General features: G+C 46.9%; 1 protein-coding gene across 2 annotated transcripts; it reads left to right on the top strand.

The window, feature by feature from the left end:
• Positions 1-521: 521 nt before the first annotated feature.
• On the top strand, positions 522-12,402 carry DHDDS (dehydrodolichyl diphosphate synthase subunit). 2 transcript variants are annotated; one of them, XM_031043372.2, is made up of 9 exons: positions 522-579; positions 1,863-1,946; positions 2,842-2,958; positions 3,552-3,694; positions 5,026-5,142; positions 5,327-5,428; positions 6,084-6,198; positions 7,957-8,064; positions 10,950-12,402. In XM_031043372.2, the coding sequence occupies exons 2-9, from the start codon at positions 1,884-1,886 to the stop codon at positions 11,184-11,186; spliced, it is 1,002 nt and encodes a 333-aa protein (XP_030899232.1). In that variant the 5' UTR covers positions 522-579; positions 1,863-1,883; the 3' UTR covers positions 11,187-12,402. The 2 variants fall into 2 exon arrangements, with proteins under 2 accessions (XP_030899232.1, XP_030899233.1); XM_031043373.2 differs by having other exon boundaries at positions 533-579; positions 1,868-1,946.
• Positions 12,403-13,042: the final 640 nt, after the last annotated feature.

Below are 13,042 nucleotides of genomic sequence, written 5' to 3'. Positions count from 1 at the left end.
ATTTGGTTTTGTACCAACTATGTGAAATGTGTTGTTTTTATTTTCTTTTCTGGAATAATAATAATAATAAAGACCATGGGCAGTGGCTGATGTTCTCTGTGTGCTGACTCTCGTCTTCTTCCTCCTCTGCGGCTGAGGAGCCCAGACCCAAACTGGGGCTGCCCGTGCACAGGGAATGGGGATACCCCAACCCACAGCCCATAACCAGCCCCCATAACCACTATGGCCGTGCCCCACGGGCCCTGCAAGCACCCCAGTCCCACCCGTAGCTCGCAGTGACCCTCGGACACCCCAATTGCCCTGGCACACCCCAACTCTGGCACGGCCCTGCCCTCCCCTAGCCCCCCCATAACCAATCCTGCCCCAAAACCAGACCCTCCCCGTCCACCCCTCAGAGCCCCGGCCGTCCTCCCTCCTCACACCTCACAGCACCACTGCGCCTGCGCGCCAGCCTCCTGCCCTGCCCCGCCCTGCGGTACTGGCGCCTGCGCACGGCTCCAGCCCTGGGCGCGGGCGGGTGACGTAGGCGGAAGGACACGTCATCCTCTGGGGAAGGCTGAGGCGGCGGCGCCGGCAGAGGTAACGGGCGGTGGTGGGACCGGGACCGGGGTGGGAGCCGGGCAGAGCCGGGCAGCTCTTTGGGGCTGTGGTGCTGTGCGGTGCTGTATGGTGCTGTGGGAGGTGTCCCCTTCCAACGGGTGTCCCCCGCCGGCCACCCCTTCCCTCCCCTCAGGGAGCCGGAGGAGGCCTGAAGGCCGCCCCCAGAGCGGGCGCTCCTTGCGGCCTCGCCCCCCGCTACCTCAGCCCCTGCTCGCCCCGCAGGAGGTGCGGCCTGAAGGTCCTGTGCCCACGGGCTGGGCGGGAGCGGGTCGTGTGTGTGTGTGTCCCGTGCTCTGTCTCGGTTTGCGGGCACGGGGCGCCTGTGTGAAGGGGGTTCTGTAAGGTGAGTGTGTGAAGGGGGTTCTGTAAGGTCAGTGTGTGAAGTGACACGGGAAGGGCGGGTTGCGTTGACAGCGGTGGAAGATGATGTGTTTTCAGACAGAGCTGGTCAAGGAGAGCGTTAAGAGCTTCAGTAACTTCCGAGGCTCAGCAGTTCTTTGCCTTAATGCTTTGTGGATGCCTCTGTAGCTGAACATCTTCCTGAGGAAGGAGGCAGAGGAGGCCCCGAGGGAAACTAATGCAGTCGGTGTAATTTGAATCTGTTCTGGTCCCTAGATGGGTGGCTGGATCTGGACTGTTGCCCCCGCAGCTCTCTGTTCAAAGCTGCTTTGTCTGCATTCTCAGTGTTCCTAGCAGAGGGAGTTGAAAGTTAATGTGGAAGTTCAGCAGATTTGATAACTCAAACCAGATCTTGGTATTTGATGTGCAGATAATGTGGTAAACCCACCAGTATTTCTGTAGCTGTGGAGCTGAAAGTGCTCCTTGTGAAGGAAAAGCAATATCAGTCATGACACAAGTGCAGAGCAGTTGGTGGTGTAGAGGGTTGCGTCATTTGAAGGATTTCCAGCAGCTCCCAACACAAAAGCCTTGAAGGTCAGTTTGTGCTGCTGCCCCCCTGTGACGTTCCTGATGGTTGCCCAAACTGTGGGTCTGTCCCAATCCACCAGCACCTCGGCTGGAAGATGCAATATGTGGGTTTTCTTCTTGTTACCAAAGAATCCAATTTGCTGACACACGCTGGAAAATTCCAGTGCTCATTTCTGAGCTCCCCCATTTTCTGCTTATCAAAGTACTTGCACAGATGATAGAAAGGGCTACAAAGCAGCTAGTCTAAGCTTATTTTTCTAAGGTGATAATTTTGTAGCGTTGCTTTGGGCTCAAACTCTTCTAACCCTTTTATTTTCATCTTCCCATTGAAAAAGAAAAGAAGCTCTTGGTAAAACATGTCGTGGATCAGAGAGGGTGAGCTGACCATCATAGAGAGATTTTGTGCCAACATCATTAAGGTAAGGAGTTAATTTGGTTACCTGTGGTGAGGGACTGGGAGGTTCATCAGGGTGCAGAGTGGAGCTGCCTTTGTGGCTGCTCTGTTCTAGAAAGGCAGTGTTCTAGAAAGGGTATGTGTTGGTGCTGGCACTGCATGTACATCCCTTAGTATTCAAGGACAGAAGATTACTTAAGCTTAGCCTTGCAAATGAGCAAGGCTGTAGGCAGTGCTTGCCAATAATGAGCTTACACTCCCAGGCTTCCATGGTGTGTGCCCTTACTGATGAAGGCAGGGCATGAAAAGAGAAGGGAGAGAAGCAAGATGGTCAGATTGTGAGTCTTAAGAAATGAAACTGAGTTTCTCTTGATAAGAATAACAACTCACTGGTTCCAGGAAGACTCTTCTGCTCAGCAGAGTCTTGAGACTGGTGACAATGACCTTGTGAATGGGTCTGTGCAGACCTGATGGAAAAGAATACTCAAGTGGGAGAAGGTCTTATGATTTCCTTTGTTTTCTCTGAAGTGTCTGTGAGAATGCCCTCGTACTCTGAAATAACATATACTTGCAATAGCAGCAGCATAACCCTGCGTACACTCTCCCCATGGCTGCAGAGGGGTAGCTGTGGCACTGCTGCTTACAGCAGCTCTCTGTTACACGACAGAAATGGGGAGGGCCAAGCTGCTGTTCAGTTTAGGCAGATATGTCAATACTGATATACTTTTTAGAGAGCCTAAACTGGGGTTAGCAACGGGGTCATTAACATTGTGCTCCTTCCACCTCCAGACTTGAATCTAGGAGATAACATTGCAATCCTACAAACAGGCAGCGCTGCCAGGAATGGTGGCCCTAAACTGTCTGCAGTGCAAGATGCCAGCTGGGCTGCTTCCTACGTTGAGTTTCTCCTCATTTTCCAGGCAGGTCCAATGCCCAAGCATGTGGCCTTCATCATGGATGGCAACCGCCGTTACGCCCGCAAGTGTCACGTGGAGAGGCAGCAGGGGCACTCGCAAGGCTTTGATAAGCTGGCTCAGGTGGGAGGACATTTGCTACCTTTGAGTTGTGTATTGAAAGCTTGAGCCATGTTTCCTGGTGTGTTGTGTTCCTTTTCCTCACTGGAGTCAGACCTGTGCTTGTAGCTGATGTTAGTCATCAGGGTTCCCAGCTTAACCTACTGTCTGTCTGCTATCTTGCAGAGTCATTCTCATCAGCTATTTTTTTCCCCCTCTGTTTTGCACTGTATTAAAATACCCATCTTGCAGATCTTGAGGCTTTTAATTCTGTGAAACAAGTTCAATTTCTTTGAAAAGATTTTGAAAGGTATGGCATTAAATAATTCATAGTGTTATCTGCAAGAGGTGCTTTCCCTGGCTGCATTAGTCCCATATCTGTTATGGATTCTCATCCATAGAAGTGCTCTTTTCTTCCTGTTCTTTAAAATGAATCTGAAATTCTCATCAAGTAGGTTTTATTGGCAGCTTTCTGTGGCTGTTTCTTATAATCCAGTCTTAGCATAGTGGAAAACAACAGGAAGGTTACAGCAGTGGAGAAGCTGGGTCTTGCTGACCTGATTGTCTGAGTCTGCTCATCCGGCTTCTGTTTTTCACTCTGTTTTGTCTTCTTGCAGACACTGCGGTGGTGTTTAAACCTTGGCATTCGGGAGGTTACTGTTTATGCCTTTAGTATTGAGAACTTTAAACGCTCCAAGGAGGAGGTGGATGGACTAATGGATTTGGCAAGGCAGAAATTTAGCCGCCTACTGGAAGAACAGTAAGAATCTTATCATGTCTGTGTCCCACATTGTGGAACTAAAGCAGAACATGGTTAGGAGTTGTTTACAGGGATGCTACTAATTGTGAAAATTGATTAAATGAAGGAAGCCTTTATCTCCAGCCAGAGTTTCGGGTTGAGGGACTCTGCCCGCCCGGATGGGATGTACAGCTCCTGAGTGAGCGCAGTCCCCATGCACACTGGATTTGTGTCTGTATCCTATGGCTCACTGCAACAATCCCATGCAAGCAGCTGGGACAACGCAGCTTTCAAATAAGCACAGCACAGTCAGGAATTCCTGCTTAGCACAAGATGCTCTGTGCCTTCTTTCCATGAAGTCTCAAAGCCTGGTCTTAAACTCTGTCACAATATTCTTGGCAGATCAGAGTTTAGCTCAGCAGCTTGAGTTGTGGTAACCTGAGACTTCTACATATGGGCACACAGTGTTAAATCACTTGTTGGAGTTGGAGAACTAGTTAATGTATTGTGAGTAGATGAAACTAGTAGAGGTCTGGTTGAGCAGGGAGGAGTGTTACAGTGCTGTGTTGCCCAGTGACTCAGTGGATATGTTGGTTTCCCCATGCCTGACTGATGCACAGAAGGGGTCCTTATCTGGTCAAAGTAAATTTGAAAGGCAGTGAAAGAGCACAGCTGGAAGGAGGGAAAGAATAGCTTGGGTGTGTTGGTAGGAGTTGGGAAGGTCAGGGCTACCTGAGCATTGCAGTACTCTGTGATTCAAAGAGACCATTTCCCTGCTTTCTGCCCAATGCAGCCCTTCATCAGGGAGTTTGTAGCAGAAAACAGCAGCAGGAAGCCATAAGATCCCATGGGATGTCCTGTCTGCTCAGAGTACTGCTATAGCAGGCATGGATGATTCCCTGTCTCCTCTGATGCTCACTTCACCATCTTCATTGATACATTAATCTTCCCTTGCACCAGAAGGTAGCTGTGCCACTCTGAGGGTTACCATTAGTCATCTTAATTTGTAATTAGATTTAGATGCCAGGAGTCTATGGTTGTATTCCATTTCCCATGTGGATTTTCATAACTTCAGGTAGGAATGCCTAATCTATGATAATTTTCTAGTTCTTTGGTTACATTTGTACCTCAGGAACTCATATGGGGAATGGTCAGTTCACCTTCATGAACAGTTTGGGATGATCAAATCTAAGGCAGCTTTCCACATCTGAGAAACATTTGGTCATTTTGCCTTTTTCTAATTTTGAGCTGTGCCTGCTGCTTCCTGTCTTCATCCAGTTGAACAAGGCAGATCTGGCACTTGTAGAGACTGATCTGTTTTCTGTAGTCCTCACTTTTCTTGTTGGGTGTAGGGAGAACCTGAAGAAACATGGTGTGTGCATCCGTGTCCTTGGGGACCTGCCACTTCTGCCCTTGGATATTCAGGAGCTGATTGCCCAAGCTGTGCTGGCAACGAGGAACTACAACAAGTAAGTAACACACAGCTTGAAGTAGCTGATACCTTGCATCTACTGCCTGAAGGCTGAGACTTGGCAAACATGCTGTGCCTTTTTATGTGTTTTGTCCTACAAGCACATGTAACAGATGTAGATATTCCCTCTGTTATCTGCTGGACCTTCCTTAGGTTAGTCTTTCACATCTTTCTCTTTTCAGATGCTTTCTAAATGTTTGCTTTGCATACACATCGAGACATGAAATCAGCAACGCTGTCAGGGAGATGGCATGGGGGGTGCAACAAGGACTGCTCGAACCCAGGTAACTTGTCTTTCCCTGAGAGGCTTCATAGATGAAACTGCCTCTCTTCCCACCTACGCTTTGTTACTAAACCCTCAAAAGCCAAGTGGCTTTTAAATAGATCTCATTAAACCAGTATGACTGGAACAAATGACTTAAAGCTACGATGCAATGTTTGGTTTTTATTACAACAGTTACCATGGCAATAGATACACAACCAAGACAGAAGAGAAATTAGGTCTGTGTCTTAAGCTAGTTTAAATGTGAAGGCAGATTTTATGCCATGACAATTGGCTGCTTGGCTGGCAGTCTTAGCTATGAGGTCAAACAGCAGATGAATCATGAATACTAAGCTGTTCCTCCACTCTGGAGGAGATGGAGTAGTTAGTGTTGTGCTCTCTGCTCCAGATGGAAGTCCTCATAGTCTGGTTCCATCACAAGAGCACACGGGGGATGCTTTGGGGGCGGAAGGAACATTGGAAATAGCCTGTGGAACAGACAGCAGTGTCCATCAGAAGCAAGTTGATGACAGGCTGTGGTACGGCTCCACCACCCAGTTTTAATCCACATTCCTGTTTTCAGAAAGAAACCAAACCCCTCAGTAATTTTGATTTAGCAGTGCCACCTCTGTCGGGTCAGGAAAGTGATCTCAATAAGATGCCTCTGTCTCTCTTAGTGACGTGTCTGAATCATTGCTTGATAAGTGTCTGTACACCAACAACTCTCCTGACCCAGACCTCCTGATTCGAACCTCTGGAGAGGTTCGACTGAGTGATTTCCTACTCTGGCAGGTAAAGTCTTTGTTTTCTTCTTGACATATTCCATCTTTATATCAGAGTGTTCTGCTGACTTCAGGCATGAGCTGACATGAGGGCTCTTAAACTCTTTCTGCCAGGAGTTAGGTAACTTCTTGGATGGACTAAGTGCCGGGGCATCTCTGAGGAACCTGTTTCTTGCAGTTCTGTGATTGCCTAAAATACTTTGCAGCATGAGTCTGACACTGTATCATCCTGAAAACAATAGGAACTCACAAATTAGTCTAGCTGACAGCAGCTAAGGAAATCGTGAATTGCTCATCCTTTGTGCCTCACATTTAGGTAATTCCTCATTTGTTAGTAAATTCCTGGCTTTAATTTAACCTGGCGACAAGTTTCCTGGGATGAGGAAGATTTCTACATCCCTGGGAGACGTGTTTGTGACGTTCCAGCTAGAGGTGTAGCCCTGTAACACACCTAAGGTATATGCTTGACTTGTCATGGCTTCAGAAGTTTGTTAGACTTTCATACTGAAACAAGACCCCAGAAGATGGGTTCTAAGGCTGGCATAGTCAAATCATCATGATGAGGCTGGTAAGCTCAAACCTAGTAAGTTCTTAATGCATGTAAAGCTCATGTATTTGCAGTTACAGTATTCAAAGCTGCTTCCATTTCTCTCTTCTGTGCTAGGCCTTATTGACTTCTTCGTAACTCACATTTTGCAGGAGAACATTTGAGTGAGGTGCTTTACTTAAGGCTAACATTTTGTTTTACATGTACACAGCCAAAACCCAACTGCCTTTAAGCAACCACATCAAATGTTCTTATTCCAAGTTATTTAAGTAGCAGGTTCACAGAAGCTGTCTGGCCTGAGTTGTGGTTGCCTTCCAAGGCACCCTCTCTCCTCCCTGTGTTTTTGGAGGACCTGCACTCTTGCCCGTGTCATGGATTACAGCATGAGTAGCAAAGGAGAATGTGTGATTGTGCTTGTGCTCTGCCACCTCACATGCCAGAGCAGTAGTGCAAATTTCCCTTCACTACCAATTGTGTGTGTCCTGATGGCCCCAAACTAGGAGGAAGTCATGCTTTCAGGATGATTCTCTGATGTCAAGGAAAATGTCCTTATGGTGGTGATTGTATAGAATTGAGACTAAGTTTCTGTAGCATCACAATTTTAAGAGTCATACAGAGTCCTTAAGTGTTAGATATTGTAGTAATGGTCATAGGACCACTTTTCCCTGAAACTGGGAGGACCTTGATAGCAAAAATAGGTTTTTAATTTGGAAACTTGAATCATGCAGCATTAGAATCAATTCAGTGCACCTCGGTTCATTAAGCAGTTTAAATGCTATGAGTGGGCAGTAAGGAGCAACACAGGATGTCATTTGATTAAATGTCATGTCATGTCCTGATCCTCAGTTCATCTGTTATTCCTTTAACTCAGCTTTTGGTAGTCCAGTGTTGCTATTTTAGTTTTGTTATAAGTCTGTGATGCTTAAGCCTATAAAAAAATACCTCTGTGAAGGCCAACATAGTATAAGAAAGAATTCTGCTGGTATCTTTGCAGAAATGGATGACTGGTGTCCCAGCATTTAAAAACTAATTGTTAAGACTCTACATTGTGTAATTTCAAACTCTCCTGGCCAGTATTTATTTCATTTTAAGTAGAATCTGATAACACAGCTTGGGTAAAATCTTTGTGGGAGATCTGGCATAGTTTGACCATTAAAGCTGCATCTTGATGACTTTTGCCTTACTACATGACTAAATTATTGGTGATCTTGCTTTCTGCAGACGTCCCATTCATGCCTGGTGTTTCAGTCAGTCTTGTGGCCAGAATATTCCTTTTGGAACTTGTGTGAGGCTATCCTTCGGTTCCAGATGAACTACAGTGCTTTACAGGTAAGGGAGCTGGAGAGGGATGGAAAGCTCAACACAACATGTTCCCTGCACAGCAACGTGCTGAAGATCAGGTGAGAGTGCACCAGGTGGGACCAGAGGGACTTTTCATCCAGTGTGGGTAATCTTGTTTCAGTAGCAGGTGATGCTGGACGTGTGGCTTCTCCTGTACCTATGTGGTTTGTTGTATCTTAGCGTGTGGCCAGACTCCTCTCTTTTGAGGAATACCTAAAATAATCTGAAGTCGCCACTGTCTTTATTACTCATTGCTCATTCCACCAGCTGGAAGTATCTGTCTCCACTCCTCAGCTGACAGGACAGAGTGAGGAAGTACTCCTGGTTTGCTACAGGAGAAAATCAGCCCGTTCAACTCAAAGCACTTCATCCGTGGTTTATGCAAAGACTGCTGAGTTCACTGTGGAATGAGCAGGGAGAATCTGCATGCTCTTCCTCCAACTCTTGCTTTTAGGCTTGTTACAAGTAGCTTTAGAGTTTCCTTTCTGGGAGCTGAAGTGAGGCTGCCTGCATTATGAGACTGGACAAGTGTCCTCTTTCTGGTGGGTCCAGATGTGCCTGCTTGAGGTTGTTCTTATTGCTTGCTGTCATTGTTCCTCTCCTCTTAGATCCTTTGTTGTGAGCTCTCCATGACCTGGTGCTGATAAGTCTGGCCAAGTTAGTAGTGATTTAGTAATCTGGTTATTTTTAAAGCAAAACAAATCTGGGAGCTGGAGCTCTTGATGGGGAAAAGTATGTGTGTGGGGGGGCACCAGCTTGTAGCACAGTGACAGAAGTGACTGGCAGGAGTAGGAATTCACTGTGGTGACTCTTACTTCCACTCTATCTGGTTGCTGAGTGTGTCTGTTCCTTAATTATTTGGGTCCTCTACTTTTAAAGACAGGCATTATATTGCCCTTTTCTACCTTCAGGGACCTTTCTCACCTCTGAGAGCTGTCAGAGACTATAGACAGCCATGGTTATGGGTGAGTTTAATCAGGTCCAGTCAGTCTGGAAATGTCCAAATGCCCCACGTCCTTAACCTCACTGATTCCTATTTCTGCCCTTTTGCTACCAGCAACTCATTGTATTAGTACAACTAATGACAATTCACCTTCTGCATGAAGAGAAAAGCAAAAAAGGCAGTAGTGTTTGTCGTTGACATCAGCTTGGCCTCTGTCTTGAACAGTGTTGAACAGTAAGGTCACTGTTCTGCCTTTGCTCCTAGTGCTCATTTCTGATGGGTGACAAATGCTGCTTCTGTTCTCAGCTTGTCTCGTCTTTTCTTCGTTCTCATTTGTGGCTGTGTGTGTTCATGCTATGTTATTGTCAAGGTTTCTTATTGTCCAGCTTTGTTCTTTCGTCAGTTTTCTTGCTGTAAGATCCACTTTGCAGTATATAAGGCTGCCCTTTTCTCAAGGGATGCAGTCCAGTTGTGCAGAAGGGAGGACATCTCACTCGAAGGAACAGATCAGATTTAGGGCTTGGGGCTCCGGGGTTGATTTGCTGAGAAACCACAGTATATAGCAGTAGCTGTGTCTGCTTTGGGAGAGTGCTGCTGTGTTCAGGACACTGGAGACAGTTACAGTGTGGATGGGCAGCTGGATGGAAGGTTTAACAAGGTACATAAAAAAACCTCCAACCACCTTGATTTGGAGGTGTTGACAAAAGCCATTCTCCTTCCATCAACTCAAAGCATCACTTTTAATGGCTGTCTTCATTTCCCCCTTAGCCTGCTGCTCAAGGGAGTCTCCTAGCTGGTTGTTGGTCCCCACTTAGCCCCAGGATTAGCTGTAACTCAGTGTGCGGTGCACCCAGGAAGAGGGTGCAGATGTTGGTTGGCAAAGCTGCCCTGTGGAAGGGGTCATGCCAAGCCTTTCCTGGTGAACAGGCAGAGTTTCACTCTTTCAGGGGTGGAACAGGCTCATGATCTCTGCATTTCAACTAAACAGAGCTGCAGCAGTGGAGTGCTGTCAATTCACTGGGCTTTCTGTAGCTGGGGATGTTTCCACTCTTGTTGCCAGCACAACAAATGCTAATTTACAGTACTGGAGCATAGACTGAGGCATGGGGAAAGTGTGGTGAAGAGTGAGTCAGGCTCTCATTAGAATAATTCTTTCTTGCTTGTTTGAAAGGCCAGCACTCCCCAGTGAGTGTGTGCATGTGTCAGGCTATGTCACAGTGACCAGTTCTATTCTTGCTTTTCTAGAACTGAAGGCTGCAGATGTGTGTTTGCTGTTGGAGGTTGCAGGTTATGAAATGTGCAATAAGAAATCCCAAAGTGATGCTCTGTAAAAATATTCCAGTCCTTGAAGGGTAGGCAAGGGTGGCTACTGCCTCTACCTTTCTCCTGCCCATCCTGGTGTGTCTGGAGCCAGGACATTATTAGATCACTAATAATGCTGAGCCCACTCATGCTTTATGCTGTAGCTGATTTAGCTCAGTAGCTGATCATCTGCTCAAAGAATTGCCCCATAAATGATTGTTCTGAATCCTGTAACCCCTTTCAGATGCCATGTGAATGGGATCAAAGATTCTGCAGTGGCACTGGTGAGGATAGATTGTGTGTACATCTATGGTTTAAAAGCCCTCCTGTGTGCTGTCCCTCCTCAATATCTGAGGGTTTCTACACAATCTGTATGACCTTTAACTATTTTGCCTAGGAGCTGATGCTGTGAGCAGACCTTGCTCCTGGGGAGAAGGTCCAGAAGCGTATCTCTGTATCTCTTTATAACCAGTCAAGCTGGAGGAGGCACGTGCAGGGCCACCCTTTATTTAACCTGCAGCCTGATGGCCCAAGCAGAGGCTGTTTCTTCCATAACCTATGTTGCTTGAACACAGATAAGCTAAAAGGTCCACTAAAGTGCTAACACTCTTACTGCTTTTCACTCTAGAAGGCCAGAGACTCCTACATGGAGGAAAGGAGGCGACAGCAGATGGAAAGTGATCAGGCTTATGTGGCAAAGAAGCTGCAGCAGGAAGGGGTTGCATCCCACGGAGACTCACGGCGCCGATGGACACTGTTGCAGAAATGCACTGCCATGAGGGAGGAGAGAATCCAGAGCTTCCTGCAGGCACTGGAGCACAAGAGAGCGGACTTCTTTGAGAGATTGTGTTCGGTGTCCGCATGACACAGGTGCTGGGTTCTTCATGGGAGGACCATTTTAATCCGTGTTAGAGGGAACAGCTGCTGCCCTGAGGAATTCACTCGCTGTGGGGATGCAGGGCTGCTGTAGGACTTGTCCCTGCTGGTCCTGACCGAGGGCAGGGACAGAGTGTACTGTGAAGCCTTCTAGTGCTGTGAATGCTGCTGAGGAAGGTAGTGCCGTCCTGACTTGCCTCCCTGCTCCTGCTGATGGAGAATAAGCACACCCCACTGTATCTCTGCTGCTTGATACTTTACAGGTCTGGGCCCTTTGGTGACAAGAAGTTACCTGAAACAAGCCTCTAGTTGTGTTTTGACTCCTCATGAATTGGCCCAGGCAAACCGATTCAGTCCTGTTAAATCAGTGAGACTTGAATTCTTTCCATAGTGAATCTCTGTGGAGATTTCCTCTGCTGTCCAATAAAGGGAGCCTTGCTTCCTGCAGGGAGAGGGTAATTCCTGGTGTAGAAGGGAGCCTCAAGCCAAGCAGTGGCAGAGATACTCCCCGCTGCCTACTTCATGAGAGCATCTTGGCTTTTCTCCACCTTACTCTGCTGGTTTGGATCTGCTCTTGTCTTCCAAAGAGCTAAACTGAGGTGGTATTAGCCTTGCTGTAAGGGAGAAAAGATACTCCAAAGTCTTGTGATCCCTTCTGAGCCCTGTGTGTTGGGAAAACCCAAATGCCAAAGATGCTGATGTTGAAGCTGAGTATCAGTGATTAGCAAAATCTCTGAGCAGGCAATGAAGAATGGCTGGGAATTAACTTCATGGCTCAGAATACAGTACCAAAACCAACCTCTGCCCCTAGCCAATATGGTTTTGAAGGATTATTTAACTGATTGCACTTGGAGTGGCCAGAGCAGCTGTGGAGTGTGGTTTGTTTTCAGAGTTCCACCAGCAGGGACATGGGCTAGCTTATTTCCAAGCCCATATCCACTAATTTCTCCTGGTTTCCGTCCCCATGGTCAAAATACCAGAAAATGTCTTGATTTGTTTTCTGATGTGCATCCAGGTGCAGCAGTAGCAGCTAGTGCTGGATTTCAAGTGTTCCTTTCTACCTCCAGGTGAAAACGAGGCAAATGCAGAGTCAAAAGACTTGTCAGTGCTGCAAACCCAGCACTTTGTGATTGTGAAGAGGATAACTATTGTCAAATTGTGAATAAAGCCTGTTCGTACCAAACTCACTTAAACCCCAAGCTGAACACCTAAAAGTATGTAGAGCTTCTTATCCTAAGGTGTGATGAAGTTGGTCTCTGGGTCTAGTATGGTATTGTTTAACCTGTGACAGACTCCTCATCTGATTCCTGTTAGACTGGAAACAATTTGAAGGCTGTGTTCTCTTTACAGTCTGATGTGAGCAATTTGCTGCTACCCCAAGGCTTGGCTGAGTGAAGCTCCGTTGCACGTACCTCCTCTTGCGTAAGTAGCAAACAGTAGCTTGGCTAAAAGCATGGTGAGACAATGGGAGCTGTCGATTGGAAACTTCTCTTGCTGTTGTTTTCCTTTTCTCTGTCTTCACCTTCCAGGAAGCTGTTTGTGGAAATAGTTTGCTCTGCATGAGATGAAGCACTCTGCAGTCTGCTTGGCCAGAGCTGTTTTCTACCCGAGGATGTATTTTTACCTTAAAAAGGGGTTTGGTTATGTTGCGATGATGTAGGTGACTAAAGCTACAGCAGTGGTTTTTTCACACTGTAGCACTGCTGTTGCAAGGGTGGGAATTGAAGGATCTGGTTTACAAAAACCTTGTAGGGAAAGAGGCCCTTTATAAAATAGCCTTTGCTGGAGTAGGGGAGGAGAAAAATGCCCTTCACAAAGGAAAAGGCTTGAGTTACCTGATGGTTT

Source organism: Melopsittacus undulatus, chromosome 14 (genome assembly GCF_012275295.1).
Source record: "Melopsittacus undulatus isolate bMelUnd1 chromosome 14, bMelUnd1.mat.Z, whole genome shotgun sequence".
NCBI classification, from domain to species: Eukaryota; Metazoa; Chordata; class Aves; order Psittaciformes; family Psittaculidae; genus Melopsittacus; species Melopsittacus undulatus.
The sequence above is the reverse complement of the archived record's forward strand: the minus strand, read 5'-3'. Positions and strand labels throughout refer to the sequence as shown.